This window comes from Halyomorpha halys, unplaced genomic scaffold (genome assembly GCF_000696795.3).
Source record: "Halyomorpha halys isolate HHAL.00 unplaced genomic scaffold, Hhal_1.1 Scaffold286.1, whole genome shotgun sequence".
Classification (NCBI taxonomy): Eukaryota; Metazoa; Arthropoda; class Insecta; order Hemiptera; family Pentatomidae; genus Halyomorpha; species Halyomorpha halys.
Window position 1 is genome coordinate 1061895 of NW_027115682.1, and position 24745 is coordinate 1086639.

Below are 24745 nucleotides of genomic sequence, written 5' to 3' on the forward strand. Positions count from 1 at the left end.
CATCTTAAGACATACCGACCATTTGGTTGCCGCCACGTTTAAATGATGATTATAAATACATAAATACCCTGGCCATCTTCCTATACATAAATACAGATACTTTTCACAAGATCAAATAAGAATTACACTTTTTAACTTTCTCGCTGGAAATAATTTATTTACTTTTGGTCTTTTCTACTCCTCAAAGCCCTACATGAGTGTTTATAAGACTTAATTTTGAAAAAAAAAAATTATGCTGGTAAATTAATAAAACTATCATGGTGGTGACCATAAAAAGGCAGTATCTACATCATTGGTAAATAGTTCAGACATACTGAAGAATTAGGGAAGTAAAATTGATCAGAAATATTTTAACAAAAATAAATATGCAAGGATCAAACAGAAACCCCATGAAGACTTTCAAAGGATATTAAAAAAATACCAATTAACTGAAGCCTAAACTAATTTGTGACGTAATAAGGAGTATCAAGTATTTCACAGAGGGTTTTGGATTGTATGATAGAGGAATTTGGTGGTGCCCCAAAGCTCAATTTCGTATGTCCAAAATGGTCTGATTATCATAATCTAGAAGTTTTTTGTAGTTAATAGGAAGTTTAGAGCCTTTGTCAAGTAGATGTTGTAGTAATCGAAATCTACAAGCAGTTTCTTGACGTTTCAGTCTAGTATGGGGATTTCAAGTAAGTCTCTTGCGAAGATGGCGCCCCAAGTAGCGAATCTTTTCAAAAGGAGTTGAAATATTAAAAAAAAAAAGATAGTGTAGGTTAGGAGAGTAGAGGTTGGATTTGTGAAGATTTCTTTGATTTTCGAGTAGTGAAACCATTCTTCAATAGATGTTATGTGGGCTGTACAGGTAGTGATGCTGTATAGGGTCATTGTTACAGACAGTACACAGTGTCATGAGTGCATGTTGTTAGGACTGTGTTACAGTGAATTTAGAACAGTTGAAAAACATAAAAGTCATATAATTATAAAAACGAAAATTAAATCTGTTAAACAAGACAGCTGCCTAGTTATATAAATAGAACAAGATTTTTCCTTCTTGAGAATAACCAGCCCACCTAAACTCCACCCTCATCCTGTCAGGCTGGACACAAAAACATCCATCCTCATCAACTAATACTTCATGGATCTAATTTGTTAGACTGACACTGAATAAAGTTCATCAACTTTTCAGATTAGTTGGTTACGTTATATTAATAATGTAATGGATTACATCTATATGTAATCAGAACTTCGGTAACTTAAAGCAGTTTACCAATTACTATGCTGAAGAGTCATTTAACAAGCTCACTGTTTCGCAATACTGTGAATAATTTCTGAGTGAGCCAGATGCGGAAATCAAATAATTGTAAAATATATCAGACCAAAGGTGAATGTTCTACGGTAAAAATACGACAATATTAGGACCTACAACGTTACCTTATTTTATAATAAACCTCAATCATTGGTAGTTCCTGGATAATGGCAACGCGGGTTCACAAAACCAATCTTCATAGGAATCAACACATTAATGCAACGTGAAGTACCACTTTCAGGAGGTTCACTGCTCAACCTAAGCAGGTTACGTTGGACAGTGGTCACATTACACAATTAGCGCGACAGAATAGATGCTATGTGTCGTAATACTGAAAGAGTAAACTGAAACGTTAAAATTAGCCTGTCCAGTTTGATCCAGAAAAACATAATTGTTAAAAAGTATCAATGAATAGAAGTACTTCGAGTTTTTTTTCATCAAATTGTTAAATGAATCATTATATTGAGTAAGTAACTAAAATATAATGTGAATTATTATTATAGCCTTGTTTTGTTGTCACCTAATAGGGAGATGAAAAAAGTTAAATCGAGACAATTACTTGGTACAGACAACAATCTGAAAATCGCAGACAAAAGTGAACGCACGTGCACACTTTGAATTTCGTAATTTTTGCTTCTTATTACCGTTAAGGTATAGTAAAAAAAGAAATAAGTAGAAGAAAGAAAGAAAAATTTAAACTATAACCTTAAGAAATTTGGGTAAAAGAATGAGTTTTCCTCTTTTCCGAGAAGTAATCATTAGAAAATAAAAAAATAGAATAAAAAGAAACAGGGACATCTTTTCCTTTCATAATACCTTAAGGATGGGTCGTTTTTCGAAGATTTATTTCCAAAGACCATAAGTCACAGTATATAAGAGTTATAAAAAAGGTTCCTATTGGTCTAGGAAAATGTGCAAACAAATTCAATCTCGATGCTAAGTGAGAAAAATTTATTTGTTTTTATATATTATGAATGTGACCGAACCATGGGACCTTCCTTCATGCCCTTCCAAACTGGCAACTCCAATTCTGTTCACAATAACACACTGTTTAATTCTGCATATCATCACTTTTAAACAATAGGGTTAACTTATGCTTAGTAATATACTAAACTGGGTCCTTTATATTAAGGAAAAGATAAAGAGTTACCTTCCACAAAATACAAAAATAAAAAGCATCAATCATCTCTATCACCTTAAATTAAACAAAAATTGTAATAATTTTATTCGGAATTTTTTTAAAAACATTATAAAATTTCAATTAATTACTTTTTAATTAATGAATGAACATAATGAGAACATATCATTACATATTTATTTATGATGGCAAATAACTCTCAGTTTAAAAAATCAATTCAATCCTTGTCTTAATCCTAATGAACATATTTATAGACATTAGTCATGTCCGTTAGTTTTCGGAAAGGGTGGGGTGCAGGTCCCAGTACGCTCGGTTCGGAACGTTGTGGGTTCGATTCCCACCTGGGCAGTATGCGGCGGCATACTATGCGGTAGCCGTCAGGGGTAGGCCAAAAGGACCACTAGGCCCACATGCCGGACTTGTTCCCCCCAACAAATAACAGTACTAGTACCAGTAGTTTTCGGAAACAGTCAGCATTTCATCTAAGGTCGGTGGCTAACATGACACGCCGGCGATAATAAAAATCATCCATTTATCCTGAAAGTTGCACATTTACCTAGTAGGGACCTATTTGTGTTATTTTGCACCTTTAAACGTCTTTTTGATACAATACAAATTTGAAGCAGATAGGTTGATATGTGCTACGTAAGATTTGATTGATTTTGAGTTATTGAACAGGAATTACATTCTAAGTAGTTAGTGAAAAATATGTACACCTTGGAAGAAAACGGAGATCATTTTTGATTTCAACACACCAAAGCCCATTATAAATATATAATTTATTTGATGAAATTATTTTAGAACTTAGACCTGGGTGATTAATTAATAATAATTTTTTTTAATATACATTCACATTACTGAAAATATAATGAAGTGGAACCAAAGAATTTTACCTTACAATATTCTTTCTTACGCACATATCTCTGTCAAATAAATTAAAAATACAAAATTCATAACATAAAAGAAAATGAACGTTTGACAAATTATAAAATGAACGGCATTTTAAATCAGTACGAGTTTAAAAAAGCAGAGGGGGATTTAGAAAAAAAAAAGGTGGCGTTTGAAGGATCTAATTAAGTTATGAAAATTCCATTAAGGGTAATTGATAATTTAATTTAGGATAAAAAGAGCGGAATCCAGCGTGGCATTGTTGGAACATTTCTTCACAGCCAACGCATCTTTGTTAATTAATGTTTCTCTCTGAAATACTGTTTCTGAAGGCTAGGGAAATAGACTGGATGAACAGAATTCACGAGATACGAGTACTAACTCAACTCTAACAGAAGGGAGGTTTATTATACTCACGCATCCGAGTGTTCCGACTAACTAGAATTCGAAAGATTTCAGTTTTAAACAATATTACAATTGAATTTACCAGCTCGCTTGGTTGAAATTCACCAAAATACAGTAGACTAATATACCGGGGCCCAAAATACATAAAATTAGTTTAAATAACTTACTGGGAATTTTATCCAACGATAATTTAATTAAAATTTAAAATAAAACAATATAAAAGATATTGTATTTTGTTTCTTTACTCTTTTAAATTACAATATAATTTTATTTTATTTGTTCAATACAAGGGATGGGATTTGTATGTTTTCACATATTATTTTCTACAACTTTATATGTTTAGGTTTCTTAAGAACATTTTGTGATATCTTAACAATTTTATTTTACATATTTTTGAATATTTTGCTAAATTAATATTTTTACAATTGTTTATTCTTTTTTTTTTTTTAATTAGAATAGAATTAGAAATTAGAAAGAATTATTGATATAAAATATAGGATTATTAAAATTAATTATATAGAATATATTAGAAATTAATAGGTAAAAAATCTAATACCGATAGTTTTCAAATAATTTCCAGAAAGCCTTAAATAATCAAAGGGGTAGGCATAAGACTACTCTCCTTCAAAGCAAAAGTTACCCAAGGAGGCCACCACGTCCACGCAACTTAAGTATACCTTAAGGTTCATAGGAATGTCCGAACCACAAATTCTTGTAAAAAAAGTTAAAAAAAAAAAAAAGTTGATTGGTCGGTTCCTTATTAGTATATGTAGGTTAAATTGATTTTTTTTTAAATTTTTAAAGATCATAAAAGGCCTTATGTTTTCCCCAAATGTTAATGTTGATATTTATTAACTTTCATTTTATTTATCAATAAAAATAAATACTACCAAATAAAAATGTTAACGTGAAAAAAATTTATGCTTAGAGGGTTCAAATTCAATTTTAGATGTAAAAGATTTTTTATATATAATCCCATTTTCACAAAAATTAATAGAACCAATATAATTCATTGATTGAACTAAAACCATAGTTTTAAAGTAAAATTTAAATACAATTTTTTTTTCTTTTTATAAGGACAAAAACGTGTAAACAATTATTAACACCACATATCTTAAGTACTTGTGAGTGAAAATAATTGGACTTGATGTTACAATTCCCATGGCATCTACAATTAGGCATCAGATAAGAATCCTCAATTAGAAACTATTACAAGGCAGCTAATCTCATGTAGGAGGCGTAATTATTTATAATTATTATTTGCTTTTATAATATATGTCTTCATAGTTTTTATGTTCAAATATTTTATAAGCAAGATATAATTACTTATCAGTTGTATTTAATTATATTAGCATGCTCTATAAAGGAATATAATACCTTATTAATTAATGGATCTTCTACTAGAACAAGGCCATAATCGAGATTGATTTTTGGATATTGGTATATTTGGTAATTTTTTTATTTTACTCACTAACTTTTTTTTTTCAAACAATTTAATAAGAGTATTTAATCGGGTTAAAGTTTCGACATGCAGTTTTAAATTTTAAATATACAGGATCAAGTCCAAAAAAACTATTATTATCCTCCAGACCGATCTTGTTCCTTCCTTTTTTGTTTTGCAGGATTTCGGCCTCCAACATCAGTGTACCAAATGGGGCACTCTATGAGCAATAGCCGAAAAAATGCTTATCTCTAGAAGGTTGCACCAAAACTACTGTAATAACTTCATGAAACTTGTTTAGAGTATTCCACTTAAACCCTTTTAACTTTTCTTATAAAAAATAAATCTCCAAGAAACATTAGGATAAAAAGTTATGAGTACGTTTATTTAAAATGTAATAAAACTCCCTAAAAAAGTAAAACAGTATTAGCAGAGATATACGGTTTTCTACTATTTATGTTAAATCTGCACTAAATTTTGAGTTATTTTTTTATTAGAAAGGTAATTATATCATCAACAAAAAAATAAATAAATAGTACTAATATATTAATAAAAGCACTAGTAATATATCAATAAAATTAGATGTATTTTCTACACACTACAAATACCAACAAATCCCCATTTTCCTTAGATAATATAGCTCTTACCCCAGTCGAACAGATCCGCTACCTTGGACTACACCTGAACAAACGACTAACCTGGAATCCTCACACAAGACTGAAAAGACAGGAAACTGCACACCGACTTCCAACACATTACAAAAGACTGATCTACATGACTATAATAAGGCCAATCTGGACATACAGAGTTGAGCTTTGGGGCTCCACTGAGTCTTAGAATCCCCCTCGTATCCAATCCTTACAATCCAAAACCCGTCGTAAAATACTCGATGCTCCTTACTTTGCCATAAATTATACATAAAGACCTTAATGTTTCATTCCTGACAATCTTCGAAAGCACCTGAAAAGAAGATGGCCACGAAACCTGCTAATGTGAAACGTCATTAGCTACCAATCGGTAGATTTACAGCTGTAAATTTCGATAAATATATTAAATAAAAAAAATCAACACAAATTAAAGGGAGGAAATATGCATGAACAAATCCGTTACAAAAAAATTATTCTTTCTTTCCGTAAAAATAATTAAATGAGTTTAACGTTTATCCTAAATGAATTCATTAAATCGGCAATGGTGTCAAGGAAAGCATTTAAAAGCAAAGGCGGTGTTATAACGAAAATAATCGTGATGGTGGGGAATAACTTAGCTCTAACATATTCTACGGCTCAAGTCTCCTTCGTGACCTATTAGCGTCTAACGCACTTTCCTTCAGGTATAACAAATGTTTGCAAGCAAATATTAAAAAGTTAAAACAGTAATATTTGTTTATTTAAGGGTTTGCTGTATAAATATAATACTAGTTCGATTTTGAAGAGGTGTATGTATAGACCTAAAAATTAGAAGCAACAACAACCTAGATTCAATTGAATAAAATTAATACAGTAGTGAATTAAAAAGTAAGACGGAATAACGTAAAGATGTTTTGAAAATAAGCAATAATAATCATAAGCAAAGTAAGAGATTCCTGACCCTCATCGGTAAACAATATCGAAGCAAATTGTAGGAATAATTCTTACCGGAAAAGTGATAAAAGCAAATATTTATAACACTAATACTTCATTTAATCAACATCTCATCATGTTGTTCAACACTTTATGAATTGTTTGTAAATTACGTATTTCTCAGATTTACAATCTGCCATTCTTTCTCAATTTGTCAAATCTATATTTCCGATTTTTCTTCAAACATTGAACATTGTTTAATTCTTGATTACTAATGGATTACTCCTCTTCAATTCATAATTACATTCGTACATAATGTTAGCCTCTGTTATCAATTTTTTTATACGATCTCATTCATCTTCATCTTCAGAGTTAGTGACCTACTGAAACCAGCAGTAAGCTTAGATTTTAGATTTATTATTATAGCTTTAGATTTATTTTGATAGGTATGATTAAGAAAAATCATATGCCCATTCATTTGGTTAATTTGAATCCATATCAAACCTATATTTTAGTCCATTGCAACTTCAGATGTGTAAATGTATATATTAACTGGACTAAAGGGGTTGAAATCTAGTATGTAACTCAACATTTCGACATGTACAAAAGTTTTTAAAATTTCTCGAACCTTTAACTCTCCTCTAGATTAAGTTAAAGGGTTGAAAATGTAAATGTGAATTGAGCTGTGTTAGAGAAGTGGGCCCCAAGAAATAGTGGGGATGAAAAAAATAAAATGTGTGGTCTCTACTTTTTTTTCATCCCCACTATTTCTTTTTTTCGTGAATTTTAAGGTATCGTCCAGCCCCATTAAATAAATATTGTAAATTAATTGAATTATGATTAGAGAAATACTTTTTGTTAGTTTTAACATTTTTTTTTTTTCAACCTGACCATTTTTATATTTTTAGTATTGTACTTTAATAGGAGAAGAAAATTCAGGAGTTCAATTGATTATAAAACTCTCTTCAACTTCCTGAGATTAGTTCATGATTAAATCACTCTAAAGAAAATTGAGAGGACAATTCACAATTTATTAAAATTATTTTATTTATCGTTCTAAACTTCCAACACACGACATAAGACTGATCTACATGACTGTAATAAGGCCAATCTCGACATATGGAGCTGAGCTTTGGGGATCTACTAAACCTTCAAATCCACTAAACTTAATCCAAAATCCTTCGTAAAATTCTCAATGCCCCTTACTTTGTCACAAATAAAATCATACATAAAGACCTTAATGTTCCCTATGCAACCGATCTAGCCCGAACCAGATATCACTCCTTCCATTATTAACTCCCTAACTACTCAAACCTCCTAGCTAACCTTGCATCCTCTTCCATTCCTGACAATCCTCCGAGGCACCTGAAAAGAAGATGGCCAGGAGACCAGTTAATATAAAATGTTATTAGGGTGCTATCAGTGGGTAGTTGCTCTACACGCCTGTAACACGCATGTAACATTTTAACTAAGACCATATTTACTAAATGTATTAAGTAATACACAGTAGTAAATTTTAAAAAAGTTATTAATAAAATTGTATTTATAATTGTCCTATGAAGTCTATATTTCTGTTAACTAATTATGGGCTTTATATATCACTGTAATTTATTTTAAAATAACACTTCTAGGGTAAATAAATTTATATTTAATTTAATTTACTAAAATAATTTCCATCTTTTCTTGAACTTACATTTAAGAGAAAACAGAGAATCGATAATGCCCCGTCAGAAATAACATGCCACATAATATATAACAAAGTTGGATCAATAAATAATTCATTAAAATAATTTAAATTCAAACTTAGATCTCAGAAACAGTTGCCTCAATTAGGACAGTGGTAAAGGATTGAAGCACTCAGAACCTAAAGACTTGTGCAAATATGAGACCATTAGTAATATTTGAATTTCATCAGCTACATCCAGTATTTCAATAAATGCATAATGAATGCCATTAAATTTCCACGTTTAATTGATATTGATATAATTAGTGAATGAAAATATCAGTTGCATAAAAAATGCGTTACTTGTTGAAAATAAACGGTGTGATAAAAAAAAAAAAAAAAGTAATTTGAAACCGGAAACTTTTAATGGATTATCTGTTTACTTCTGGATATAAGAAATTCAGTAAAAAACAATTGAAATCCATTCGTAGTAAATGAGTTTTTACAAATATACCTAAGTGCACTGTATTATAGTGGGCACAGGAAACCATATTAGATGAAGGGTTCTATTATAGCAATTTGTAGAAAACTCATATACAAAAATTTACGTAATTTAACCATTTAAATTTTACCAATTTATGTAGTTAAGTTATTAGTAATATTTTAGGAATTATTGGTTATAAACCTTAACAAAAAAAAAAAGCAATTTTGAAAAATCTGCCATATTAGATCTTCGCACCTCTACCTTTAGAGGGTGGTTATCTTTCTAACATCGTCTTTTTCAAATAGTTTTAAATTATAATTCATTAAAATAATTAGGGAACAATTACTTCTAGTTTAAACTGAAATCTTACTGGACTAAAACACTAATCCATTTACAAGGTTTTTGCAACCAAATTTATCTTTAGTTAATTCTGACTAACAATGGTATAAAACTTATCACCGGGTGACTATTAAAACAAAGTAACTACAATTTAACTTTTCAAAAAAACTTTTTTTTTGAGATCATCTACAAAAATTAAATAATTTTAGTATGTTGTGGACCCAAAAGGAAACTACCTGTACAAAAACAAATTTTGTAAAACTTGCAGTTACTTCGTTGTAGTACTCACTCAATGATTAAACGATGTAACTAATTATAAGTCTTTACTCACATGTCTACTTTCAGCGTTTGAGAGTAATGGAGCGTGGGCCTGTAACAAAACAAAAACAAAAAACATAATTACTATCATGTTTTACTGCTGTTAAAAAAAAATAACACAACAATGAGTACAATACAATTATAGTAATAACTTAAAATAAATAAATAAATCTGTTCAATACAAAAGATCAATATAAGGATTACAATATCGACATTATATCACAATTCGAAAGTTCCAGTAAATATTTTTTTCAAAGGGTTCAATTAGTTCAATCAAAAGAGAGCACCTAATATATGATATATTTCATAAATGTCACAAAAAAGGGTAGTGTTGGCCGATAGAGTTTGCCAAGGTAAAATTTTATCCTGAAGACAAATTCAGTGGAGCCGGTTAAGTACTTGGAAAAGTCATTACTTTCGAGAGAGTACTTCAAAATCAAAGCACAAGATATGAGAAAGAGTTGACCTATGATTTTTTACCAGGTATTTTTATCAGGAATTTTGACGGTTATACGGAAAGGTATAACAACCTTATTGTTTGGTTCATGACCCGCATATGGAAAAAACAGAAATGTGAGGAATTGCTGACTAAGATCCATAATCCATGAATCTAGACCTGTTGGTCACTACCGTTAAAGTTTTTTACATTAATAGTAATGCAAAATAATGTGTTATAGATCAATAGTAATTTCGTAGGAAAGTCACTGCCAAATTGGACAACAATCAATGTATCCTATAGACCTTACCCTCTATTTAGAATTTTTTTTTTTAAATTTATTTATTTAATGTAACTTACAACTGTACAAAATAATACAATAAGTAAATATGTTGTATGTTTCATATACTTCAAACATTAATTTTAATTAGAAGGTCCCGTGGCCATCTTCTTTTCAGACCCCTCAGGTATTGTTAAGGATGAAAGATTAAGAATTAATGTGTTGGGATGGTTAAGGAGTTTGGAATGAAAAGACGCATATCTGTTTTGGGCCAAATCTGTACTGAATGAGATGTTAAGGTCTTTGTGAATGAGTTTATTTGTAATGTAATAAAGAGCATCAAGTATTTTACGTAGGATTTTGTTTAGAATTATAAAATATACATAAAAATCACTGGAGAAAGATACAACCAACAGGCTGACTATGGTTCATGCAATAATGAAAATATATGTAATAAATAGAGATATGCAAGTGAGTCAAAGAGTATATTCCTTTAATAGAAAGGTATCCTCAAATGATTTACACGAAAATAACCAGTATATTATAGATGTTCTATGCAGGATAGTCGAAGAAATGAAGTGGGGAAGATTTTATTTTCACTACGGAACAATTTACGAAGACACTAAATGAGAATAACATTCATTTGGATAGTAGTTTATTTTCTGTTTTCCTTAAAAATAAAAGTTATAGCCTGAAAAGTCATTAAAAAAAAGAATCAATGGAAGATTCGGTTTAAAACTATAAGTGGAACGTTGGGTCCAGCTGAAAAAGACAGAACAGAACCTCCTATCTCTAATAACAAATGAAAAGGAAGAAATAGCAATTTCCACAAGCAGTAAAAACATAATCGAATAGTCAACACTGTATTAAACCATAAAATATAAATAAAATACACTAAATTGAAATTTGTTGTTTATCACAATATATAAATATCGATAAATACTAATTAAATAAACCATGAATATGCCGAAAATAATGATATTTTATTTAAAACAACTAAATAATTAAATATGTGCTCCTAGCAGATCTACAGCAATAATTGATAGCAGTTATAGCCATGAAGCGTTAATCTAAGGAGAACTATCAAATTCAATTACGACTAAACTACCTGAATCAACCTCTTGTTATTACAAATAACACGGCATAACCCAATGCGTTAATTAATACACGATTGTGGATTGCTGGTTGGAGTGCTAAATGTCACTACTGTCAATGTAGCGGCCATCACGCATAACGCACGAGAGGTATTAGGAAGGAATTCCGACTTCCTGATAATGAGGAAATGCCGTCCATACTGCGGCTTCATTATCGGAAAATGCCTCGCCTAAAATCCTTGACAGATAATAGCTGCGTCCAGTTTTCACTGTCAGGGTCGTTTATCTCTGGTACAGTATTCTATCTTACCTATATATGCTGAAATTTATTGTTGTTATTCCAAATAACTTCCGTATCCTATCACAAAAAATTACTAACACACCCCACCATATTAACTAAGCACTAGACCTTTAGTATAGCACTAATCAATGTGAGGTAAGTGAAACTCTCAATGAAACAACGACACAACGACTAGTCCCTTTTTGGATTCTAAATGTTTTAAACGGAATAGAATTATTTTTAAGTAAAAATTAGTCTCTAGTTGCTAGTATTCTATCCTACACTGATCACTCAAAAACATTATTTGTCTAATATTTTTTTTTTATTTATAGACACTTACAACTGTACATAAAATACAATAAGTAAATTTGTAGTATGAACATAATGGTATATTACAGGCGTGTAGAGAAACCCATTGGTAGCACTCTAAAAACATTTTCACAATATAAGGTCTCGAAGCCATCTTCTTTTCAGGGTTATCAGCAATAGAAAAGGAAGCAACGTTAAAAACTAAGATTTGAGTATTTAGGGAGTTTATAATCAAAGGATGAAATCTGGTTCGGGCTAGATCGGTTAAATAAGGGACATTTAGGTCTTTATGAATGATTTAATTTGTAAAAAAGCAGGGAGTATTGAGGATTTTACGAAGGATTTTGATTGTAAGGATTGAATACCAGAGGAATTCGAAGGTTTAGTGGAGCCCCAAAGCTCAACTCCGTATGTCCAGATTGGCCTCATTATAGTCATGTAGATCAGTCTTTTGTAATGAATTGGAAGTTTGGACGGTTAGTCTAATATGTGCTGTAATAGTCAGAATCGACGTGCAGTTTCCTGTCTTTTCAGTCTTGTGTGAGAATTTCAAATTAGTCGTTTGTCGTTTGGATCTGTTTTACGGTAGTAAGGGCAATATTAATAAAGTATACTATGGGGCAGTCGGTAGCTTTACGAAGAAGGGTAATGGTGATTTGATGGGATTTGTTAAGATTTATTTTTATCCTCCAATGTCGGCACTATTCTTCGAGGGCTGTGATATGGGACTGGAGGGTTTGGGATGCAATCAAAGGGTTATTATTAACTGTGAACACACATGTGTCATCGGCATACGTGGTGAGGATAGTGTTAGGATGACAGTTGTGTATACGATGTAGAGGATGGGACCTAGGATACACAACTGGGGACTACCTTGAGGAACACCAGTGGATAGAGAATAGAGGTATGAATAATAACCATAGTGGTTTACTTGGAATAATCTATTAGTGAGAAAGGAACGGATGATGAGAAAGTATGTAGGAGATAGGAATTTACGGAGTTTGTAAAGCAGTACCGGGTGCCAGACTCGATCAAAAGCCTGCTCTATATCGAAAAAGACTCTCGTGCAGTACCTTCCGCGCTCCAAAAAAGACGAGACAACGTCCACCACACAATGACATTGCTGGATAATGAAGTGGGAAGTTCAGAATCCAAACTGGTGATCTTCATGAGGGTTAATAGCTAGGTTTCAAAATCAGTAACTAAAGTGTCATCTCTTTACCATAAAATACATTTTTTGTTTTCATAATTCATGGTAAATAATAAGGACATTATTATCACCTCAATGTTTATATATGTCAATGCTTAATAATTATGCAACAATAAAAGACTACACGACACAAAAGTTTGATAGCGATAACACTAATTGCTGTCACATACAATTTGTCCAATAACGCCCATTGAAACACAAATCCAGATATCAGTTATGACATGATTATCATACCTACGTTTCGGCCAACCCTTCGGACGTATACCCGTCGGTTCAATGATTATTAATATTTTAGGGATCCCTTCATATTTAAGAGTACAACCCTGCACGCCCAACTAATTCGCCGCAATACGATAAGCCGCATTATATTTACCTTGTTCGGTTTACGCAATTCGGCGTTGTCCAGTCTTCAACATTTCTTATCATGTACAACTACAATTTAAAATTAATCAATGAGTATTCTTTTATACTCGCCAATAACTGCAATCAATAGTAAATATGTTTTATTCTAGTTTTGTTTAAAATGTTAAGAAACTACCCTCTTAGGAAACCTCTAAACCATATTATTATTATATTCACCTATAAATCTGCTTAGTTTTAAATAAAATGAATACTGTTTATCATTTTAAAGTTTATGAAAATAATATACAAAACAAAATATGCAAAAGTACATGGATAACACAAATTTTACAATCACGTAATAAATTTAATATTCAGGTAGATAAAGCTCAGTGAATATTATTTATATTAAATATCCTGTGGTTCAGTGTCAATATTAAAAGTAGATAAACTATTGTCAGTAAAAAGGATATCTTTTTTATTTATTTATTTATTGATATTTACAACTGTATAAAAAATACAACAAGTAAATTTGATCATAATGACATAATGATATGATACAGCATGTAGAGAAACTACCCAGTAGTAGAACTCAAAAAAAAAAAAAAAATCGATAACTGGCAAAACAATTATCAGACCTATATCAGATTATTTTATTATATTATGTAAGAGATTCATTTGACTCAACTCTAATTTTAAATGAATAATGGCTCTTACTTGAATTTTAATAAGTAATACAATCATTGAAATAACAAAACCTTAATATTTAAAATAAGTCACTTCCAAATTGAAACGAACACTATCTCATACAATTCTGTAACTTATGCGAACTATTCACTTCACTAAGACATTTTTTTTATTTTACCTTATAGCTAATTTGGAATTAATTTCCGCAAAGTTGAATTAGTGACGAATTGTTGTGAGTGAGTATAATTAAAATAGAAAGTTTTAAAATAAATTAAAAATAAATAACCACAAAAAAGCCTTAGTAAAAAATGACATTAAATATAACATTTAAAATTGTATGATCGCACTATATAATAATTCATATGGTTATAGACATAACATAAATCTTTATTTAATAACAAAGAAAAACTCTGGCCCGCTTGAGAATAGGTCATACTCTCCTCACGCACTCCCAACTGATCAGAAAACTGCCAACTCCAACGTCCAAATATTGTCAGTCCATTCTTACGATTAGACATATTTTCGAAGAGAGTACTCACTATTTACCAACAATAAACAGGATAGAACTGAACCCAAATTTATCCGAAACTCTGGCAGATGAGGAAGCTAAAATTACACGAGTATTTGAATTTTTAAAAGCCTTCTTTATAAATTATAACTCCTCTTCGATTTTTATGTTTTTTATTTATTTTATTTTATTTTTTTAATTATTTTTCTATTTTTTTTATTTTTCTATTCTTTATTTATTTATTTAATTTTTTTTTTACTTTTATCATGCCATAGGCGTTGATGACCAGAGGGTTTTACGCCTTTAAGCAACAAACAACAACAACTATGAAATTGGAATTATAAACATTAATTGAAAACAATTGTTTACTTGAAAACCAAGGTATTTATGTTAACCTTGATGAATACGTATATTTAGGAATGAAATCGATCTTGAAAATTATTAGACAAACAAATTCTTTAAATAATTAATAATACAGAATAAAATACTAACAACCAGTGACTTCTGTTTGTTTAAGAGAAATTTTGTTCCGTTTATAACTTTCACAGTACAAAAGAGACTAATTGTTGTTTGGTTGCCAAATACTTTTTTACAGTACCTGCATAGTGTTGAAACTATAGAGCCCTAACGAGGTCTTTAAAAATATTTTTACAGAAGACTACGTTTCTTTAGTGTTTGCCAACTTCATTAAAGTTTGTTTATCAGTTAAAACTTACTGAGCCGAATAATCGAAATAGGTTTTCCTTTGTATAAAATAATATTCAATTCTAGTTTTTGGTACAAAAGGCGAAAAAAAAAACCATTTATAAATATTCACTCATTCACGCCTGGGATGTTTATAGGTCATATTTTCGTAGAAGAAAAAAAACTTACCTTTACTTAATAAGAGCTTTTCTGTTGTAGTTTGGTTCCGGTGAGGCTGAAATATTTCGGACTAAACTAATATTTGAATGCCTGATGAAAAACGAAAACTTAATATCCGTAGGAGCATAAGCTTTTAAAAAAACGATTCTGAATGATCGAAACCTGAGTCGAATCCGGATCTTATCAAATACCTCACTTGGGTTAAATCAGGCTCATCAGAACCAATTGATCAGGCGCCAGATTCTCGATTTTACTGTACTCGAGTTAGACAGAACTGTCATGAATGAACTAAGTAGCAATGTAGCATACTACGGCTACACACAATTCTTACAATTTCAGACAAGCCCAATAAATTTTTACGAGTATTTGTTGTAAAGAGAATTTAAAGTGCGCAAAATGGTTTTGACTCGATATCCACTTAGTTGTAACATTGCACCATGACTAGATTCTTATTTTTTTCTTATTTGACACTTTCATTGTTTAAAAAGTTCATAACTCAAGAAAAAACAACAACATAATTGTTACGGCGGGTAGGGGTTCGAAAAGAACCTTTACTAACCCAACCGTGAAAAGAAAATAATAGCCGAATTTTGTTATTTTTAAAAGAGTAAACATAATAAGAAGGAACACAAAATATACAAATAGAAACAAAAGGAAAGCTTAACACTATTATAAAATTAAATTAATTGAACAAAAGAGAAAAAAAAGTCTTATTTCACTGGTGATTGGTGGGGCCCCGGTTGTGGTTGTTCTTCTGAGTGGATATTCTCGTGGAAGTAGATCCACAAACGGGACGTACGTCCGCCCGCCTTGTCCTCTTGGAGGATGAGTTGAAGTAGTCCGCCCGCCGTGGCTAAGATGATTTAGCTGGCGAAGATGGCCAGAATGCTGGCAACTACGAGTGCGTAGAGAGGAGAAAATGAAGAAGTTATGTGAATGCAATGAGACGTTAAGAAGTTGTCTGTCTATTTTCAATATAAAAAACAATAGAGAATAGTTGTTTTGTTTTTTGACTTAATAAAAACCACATGTTCCAACTATCGATTTGTGGACCATATGTTGGCCGCAACAATAATATTACCAAGAGCAACGTGTTTGCTTTCAGGAAGAATTACTAACAGGAAAGGAACGAAACATCAATCTTAGTATTAAAAATAGCCAAGCTTCTATGTGGAATAATTTTCCTAACTCATTATTACCTTGAAAATCGATTTCTATTCATTGCTGCAAACAATGAGTAAGCCAATATGAAGGAGACAGCAATTCAGAGAAGCTCTTCGTTTTCATCTTGTGCTAAATGATTGATAAGAACTTTCAGCCTTAGATAAGATCGCAGTGCACTAGTTTTTTTCATACATATAAATAAATATACATACATGAATCTCAAATGTCAATCATCATAATCTGATAAAATGAATTAGAACTTAGAATCCAATGATTTAAAACTACTATTAAGTTAAAAGTAAAGTTATATACCGATTTTCTGTATCTATAAAATAGATAAATAATAAAATAAACAGCAGAGAGGCTGATAGTTGATAGCTGATCCGATTTCCACTTATGTCAGTCATTCTTTATTTTGCAGCAATTGAATCTAGACATTCACACTCTAGGCTGCATAGGACCTCATTGACATATAAGAGACAAAAAAGTGAAAGAAAAAATGCAATGAATTTCCCAATGTTATATATTGAAAATATGGTGCTTTGTTTAACAGATTAGGAAAATACATTAATAATTAAACTACTGACTTTGTTAAACCAGGACTGGAACATTAACCAAATGAGAACACAATACATATATCCATGTGTTTTAGTAAAATATAGAAAGACATACTTCTATGCCACTAATCCAGGGGTTTTAGTGAAACCGAAAACTATAGACTGAAACAATAATTTAATTAAAAACTGGGCCTAAAATCGATGTTAAAGTTGATTGATGACTGATGTTTGGGCTTCCGTGAACGATTTCTCTAATTTGAATAACCAACATATACATGATTAGAAGAATTTTAAGTTTATATTATTGGAATATTTACATTTTTCCTGTTAATTTAAAGCAAACATTTACAATATTTCTAATAAAAAATGTATATCTTATGTATGTACTACAATAATTTTTTTTTATAAATCAAAGTTGTTTCTGATTCCCTTTCTGTCAAGATCGATGTCTCTTGAGATGAAGTAGATATGGATGCCCTTCACACATATTTTACAGCGGTAATCACAAAGTTAGAAAACCTGATGAAACACAATGAAACAGGGATAAAATGAAATAACAGAGCTAAGCCACAATAAAGGTAGAATCCACCAGGCGAGGCAATATTGCACGCCTCTAGACAATATGAACGGAGAACAAACCAAAGTTGGGAGACAAGTGATATTAAATATCACTACAAATTTTTTAGTGTTGTTTATTGGGAAGGCCACAGCATTCCATTCTTCTGTACCGAGATCGGAAAGTGTTCGCAGTAGTTCCAACTTCTGGTCCAAACTTTCCTAATTCCACTCTCAGGATGAAGCTAGTCCTATTGGACTTCTTTAATTAACAGTCCATAGCCAGGCAGCTTCCTGCTCCCCATCATAGGCCTAAAAGTTTGCCCCCTCTTTCCACTGATTCCTCCATTCTATTAATAATAATAACATTATTAAGAAGTTTTCTAAGTCCGAAACTTTATTTCTATGCCGTCGCTAAGGACTCTTACGAACTTATTTCTTGCACTTACTCTTTGTTGTTTTTCCTACCAACGGAAATGAATTTATAAAAATTCAATTATAATCTTTTAATATCCTCTGGCTGTCATATTTTTCATGGAACATATAAAGCTAAACCAAATAAACATCACATTACAAAAATTAAAGAAACCCTTAAGAATTGACAAAAATAAAGCTTACTGATGACGCATATTCGAAATTAATAACACTAAATTCTTTTATAAATAAATATTTCCATTATAAGATTTCCGGGCTAAGGCTCAAGCCTACAAATATTTTTATAATTTTTATTTAAAAATTATTATAATTTTTTTTCTATTTATTTATTGCAATTTACCACTGTATTTACATAAAAATACATTAAGTAAATTTTATGTAATATAAAAATGTAGTGATACAGTAATTTAGAGAAACTACCCATTGATAGCAACCTAATAATAAATAATTAAAATTCAAACACTCTCAACTTTAATAAGTTGACTAAAAATAAATAATATAACTGAAAACAAATCACAAAAGAAAAGAAATGAAGTCTATGCTATACCACAGGATAAATTGAAAATTATAATTGTAAAAGAGGTGCGTTAAAAATATAAATGAAACAATTAACACATAAGATTTTATTGAACCAGAAGGACCATTGACGACACCATTAACATTAATGATATTTTTTCAAAATAATTTTATTAACTAATTAATAAATATGATATAAATCATTTATGTAATATTACATTATTTTATATCATATATAATTTATATAGTATTTGAATGAATGAATTCACAGATACATCATTGTAGTTATATCAACCCAGATATAATTGTCGTCCACAGGATAGGCGATTTGTGTTAAATAACTATCCAGGGATTCTGCGGTCAACAATCTTCTTTTTTAAGTTGTTATTTATTAATTATCATATACAAGTTGCAACAAGGCAATCGATAGATAGATTTTAAGGTGCAAATACCTTTTATACGTCATTTGAATTTGCCTTTTCTCTGTTATTTTTTCTACATATTTATAGTTATCAAACATATGAAAAAAAAATACACCAAAACAATAAAAGGAAAAAATGATAAGTAATTATACCATAAATTATAAATGATAGAGAAATGAACAAATAACACACTTCGTAGAAAAATAACATATATACAATAAACAAATTTTATATATACAATTTATATAACATATTATTTTTTGTTTGTGTTTTGTCAAATAATATGTGTTCTTATTAGTGAAGTTTTGTTGTAGTCTCCTTTTCATATGAAGGGGTTGTCAGAAATGGTGATAAGAGAAAAAAGGTTTACAATAATTTTTCATGACCAAAAATATTCGCAGTACAACTTCAAAAAACCGATGAATTTTTTTCCTTAACATAACCTAACCCACACGCTACTAATACTATAAAGTATACGAATCTTACTGTAGTAACATACATTAAAAAAAAAAAAATAAAATGAAAAGCACACATCACCAATAATTTGCAACATAAAAAAATGTACATGCTACTAAAATAAACATTACACGTGGGAATAGCAAGACATTAGTTTTCTTATCAAAAGAATCAAGCCTCATTTAAAATGAATCATTTTGGGGTTGGATATTTATTGATTCAGACAATCTAATACTTATTTTTGAAGTTGTATTATCTTAATAGCATAGATTACACTAAACGTGTAAACTAGCAAATCGCTTATTCATAAAAATATATTATTATGTATAGGTTATTCATTGCATGGTCATAACATAGTAGTAACATAACTTGGTATCGTTGTGAGGTTTGTTAAGATACGAAAAAAGTATACAAACTTATCAGATATAATTTCGTATCTTAACAAGGGTAATAACAATTGTAACTTCAGAAGTAGCAGTTTGACCATGTGAAGCACTAATACTAAAAAGATATATTAATGTATATGCTGTTGGCAATTTCTAACAAACCTGAAGACAAACTTACATTAACAGCAACTAGGTCTAACAAAGAACTGCCAATATGGGATATCTGTGGTTTTGGATAAAAAATAAACGAACTTTCAGTTATTTAGCCAACCCAATCGCTGAAAGATATTCCTAAGCAATCACAAAATTCATAAGCTAATAAAAACCAACCAGTTAAATCCTGTTTAGCTCAATGGAATTTAAAATTATTTCAATCAAATCAAGCTTATGAAAAATCCACAATTTAATATAACGATAAACTACATTCCCTCCTTCCCCCCCCCCAAAAAAAAATTAAGATACTAAACTTGAGCCTACATCATTATTGATATAATTATGCTAGTAATGGTCTGTAATCAACAAAAACGGCAAAGATTTTAACATAATTTTATTACAAATTGTCAGAAAAACCCACAAAATGATAACCCCATTAATTATCTTATAATAATGCACCAATGTTATGCGATATAGTATACTACATGTGCAGTAACCCACATAAATATTAGTGAGCCATAAAATAGCTCTCCAGGACAAAAGGGAAGGTAATCGAATATCCAACATCATTTAACATGACTGTTTAGGTAGAATCAAGGATAGTCATTTTTAATAAGTTCTACATAATAGAAATACTACATAATATATTTTAAAAACTCAAGAATCATTTAAAATGTATGGTGCATAGAAATAAAAAAAAAAAATTGTTAGGAACCTATAACAAAGAAAGCAGATCATAGAAAATTATAAAGTAGAAGCACAACCAATACATTGATGTTACCAATAAAAATATGTTATGAAAAATATGTTTTCGGAGAACTTTAAGGTTGATATTTAATAAACAGCAGGAAAATAAATATTTCAAAATTATTAAAGGATCAGATAACTTTGTAAGGTTTTTATGTTATGTAAGTAAAAAAAACAACTCTAAATTTACTACAGCACCTACACTTAAAAATTTCTAAATATTAATACAATATCATTCTTGAATTAGCTCTAGCTAAAGTTCATTAGGGAGATGAAAACCTGGCTTAGCTTTGAAATAGCACAGGACACTATAACTCATTGATAATGAAATCATAACACATTTATCAGGCCACTGCTGTATGGCCACACTAACGGAAAAATAATTACGGAATACAAAGCACCTTTCAGAGCAGTAAAGTATTTCAAATAATTTAATAATAAGCAGGCATTTTCTGTTAATAAATCTAAACAGTAAATGCAAGGAATGGAATATAAATGGACGAATCTGTGCCATTAAAATGTTAAATGCCATTAAAATTCAGCTCCACATAAAGTCGGAGGTTCATTCCTAATGCAAACGATTAATTGTTCAAAACATAAGCCAAGAAATAAATTTATAAACGAAATATAGAGATCGGATAAATTAATATTCTCTACTTTTATAATTTTAATTAAACTCGATTCATTATAAACCAATTTCAGTTAAGTAAACTAATCCAATATACATTTAATTCGAGGAGAACGTTGTAAAGTTTATTAATTAAGATTAGATTAATTATAATTAGTTAACGAGTGAAAAACCTAAAAGAGATTTGTAATTAAACTGATGTATCCAAAATTAAAAACGGTATTCATTATAATGGAAAATGTTGAATCTTTTCAACCTACTTTTTTCATACTCCATACGCCACTTTAATAATAATATAAACAAAATTAAAGCTGAAACAAATATAATTATTATTATGCTATTTTCGAAAATTCCACTTTTGACGTATCTGAAGTGAAATTGTATTTACCTTTATTTATATTTATCATTATTTATTGATTGTTTTAGTTTTCAATTAAGGTTTTAAAAAGATATACACATCCTTTTAGAATAATAAGTATTAAAAATCATCTCAGTAGGGTTCATAATAGGGTTTACATCTTAAAAACATTAACTCTATAAACTGATCAAAGAGTTTCTAAGATTTAGAAGGTTGTATTAAGGTAGTAAAAAGTAATAATAATAATAAAGTTAATAATAATAAGTAAAAGTAATAATAAATTAGTAATTTATTATGTATTGCACTATGTTTAAACAGAACCCAAAAAAATTCTGACCAAAAATAACAATTTGCCCCAAAAAATATAGAAAAGTTAAAAACTTGGAATCATGCATAATAAGATTAACTTATATCAAAAGTGAAATACTTGGAATTATGCATAATAAGATTAACTAATATCAAAAGTGAAATACTTGGAATTATGCACAATAAGATTAATTTATTATGTTTAAAACAAGATAAAATATCAATAGTTGAGGTAATATCTTCACATTTGTAATCAGCATTAACTTATGATAGGCTGTACTGTCTTAAGTTAAAGTTGACGGAGGTAAACAGACAATTTTGAAATAAAGTTTTACCCTGATTAAAAAAATAGGTATTTTTTTATATTTCTCAGATTAGTAAAGTATGCTTCTATCAACAGTTAAATCTTGTATTTTTCAGGGGGTTTTTTTAAATACAATTCGGCAACACTTCCTCCAAAATTTCCTGTGTTGAATAGGTGTTACTAATCAACATAAACAAAATAAATTGACTTATCTATATCAGATACTTCAATAATAACTTTTAAACATAATTTTCCAAAAAGATTATTATTTACTAACATTTCTTTAAATGTTATTTACAACTGTATATATATATATATATATACACATCAAGTAAATTTACTGTAAGTGATATTATGACATGATACAAATATGTGGAGAATCTACACATTGTTAGAACACCAAAAACATTTCTAAAGGAGAAGATCTGGAGGCCATCTTCTTTTCAGACGCCTAGGAGGATTATTAGGTAGTGAAGGAACGAGTTGGTTTGGGTATTTAGTAACTTTAAATTTAAATTATTATATAAATTAACTAATATTCCATGGATTTTTGTATGTAATTGACTGAGTCCCGGATGAATTTAACATCAATATGAATATGGGTCTGTTCCAAACATTAATGGACTTAAAATGGATGAATAAGCGGAATTAGAAATGATCTGAATTTGAATGCTTTGTAGACTATAATTTTTATTTATACCTTTAAAAAATAAAAACAAGTTTCTTGCTTTTGTTTTTTTGTTTATTATTATGAAAGGATATTTGATCCTGGTCACTTTGCGAGACAATAATCATGGAGTTTTACAGTACACCATTATAAAACTAAATAAACTTATATGAAGAATTTTACAGAGTATTTGAAGAAATACAGTTGCATGAGAGTAAGACAATAAAATCCTTAATACAACTGGGATGAACCTACAGATGTTGGACAGTTCCCGAGAAGTCGATTTTGCTGACGTTATTACACCACTTCTACGATACGGTTACTGTTTTGTCGCAGTTCTAATTACAGAAGGAACAATCCGATTACTTCGTGACCTGAAACAGGCAAGTGAGAACAATTTTGTGAAGAAATAATGAAATATGATCCCGAGAAAAGGCCCCTTTCATTAATACATGTGAATCCGACTTCGGGGGAGGGATATAAGGATCCAATCTTCTGGTGCGTAAATATTAGAAGCAACGTGCCTAGAGTAAAAGAAATGCACGGTGGCTAACATCTTACAATCACATATTACGCTGTGTAATAAACGTTATTTTAGAGCTGTTATACAGGCATAAAATAATAATCGTTACTCTATAAAATATTTAAATACAAAAAATAGTTTCTGTATCTGTTATCTACCCCACCAAAAAAGGAAATTAATTATTAAATTGGTATTTATAAAAGCCATAAGAGTTTATGAAATAAAATTTACGTATTAAAGATTATTCGGCTTGACGAGTGTATTTCGTAAAGAAAAGTAAATGAAGAAGCATTATAAAAATTTTAAAGACAAGTGTTTACGGATCGAAGCTAACATTAAATAAACTATTACATTTTATTTACTGATATTAGAGGTATTCATGATCTTTAGTTTAACATGTTAAATGGAAAAACTCATGTTAAATAGAGAAATATTTCCTTCTATTACCATGTTAAAATAATATAACATATAACATGGTTGAGAGTCTGTTACAAGATCTGTTAAATGAAAAATGTCTGCATGCAACAGACCAGTGGAGCTTGTCACCGTTTTATTTATTGTCGTGTTAATTTATTTGCTCGTAGTTTATGTTTTGATTGTTTTAGTATTTTTTTGGATGCTGTTAAAACTAATAACGTTATGGATGACAGTAATAATAATATAATGACAGTTATTAATTAGCTCATCTTGATTCTCTTCCTCACAAGTTAGAAGCCAACAATCACAAAATAAAACAGTCAGTGGACAAACTTTCACAAAACCTCCACTTTTCACTCAATTTAGGCATGTTGTAATAAATTACTTTAATGAAAACTTAAAAGTTAACAATAACATGAAGTTTTGGAAGGAAAGGCTATAAAATCAGTTGCTCAAAAAATCCGCTTGGAGCTCTTATGCATTCAAAATTTAACATGGCTTTAACAGGGCTGCTCACAATGTAAAACATTTTATATTTAACACAACATCATGAATACCCCTAGTGTAAAGAAATTAAATCTATCAAATTTTGTAGCCATGAATTTAATATTCGTA

The 24745-nt window shown here is 29.9% G+C and overlaps 1 protein-coding gene across 3 annotated transcripts in view; it reads right to left on the reverse strand.

Moving 5' to 3' along the window:
• Positions 1 to 24745, reverse strand: part of LOC106680774 (disks large 1 tumor suppressor protein) — a gene marked incomplete at its 5' end in the record, with an annotated part of 438504 nt that overhangs the window by 103717 nt on the left and 310042 nt on the right. For all 3 annotated transcript variants that reach the window (XM_067052703.1, XM_067052702.1, XM_067052701.1), the window contains 1 exon segment: positions 9543 to 9581. In XM_067052703.1, coding sequence (XP_066908804.1) covers positions 9543 to 9581 — 39 coding nt within the window.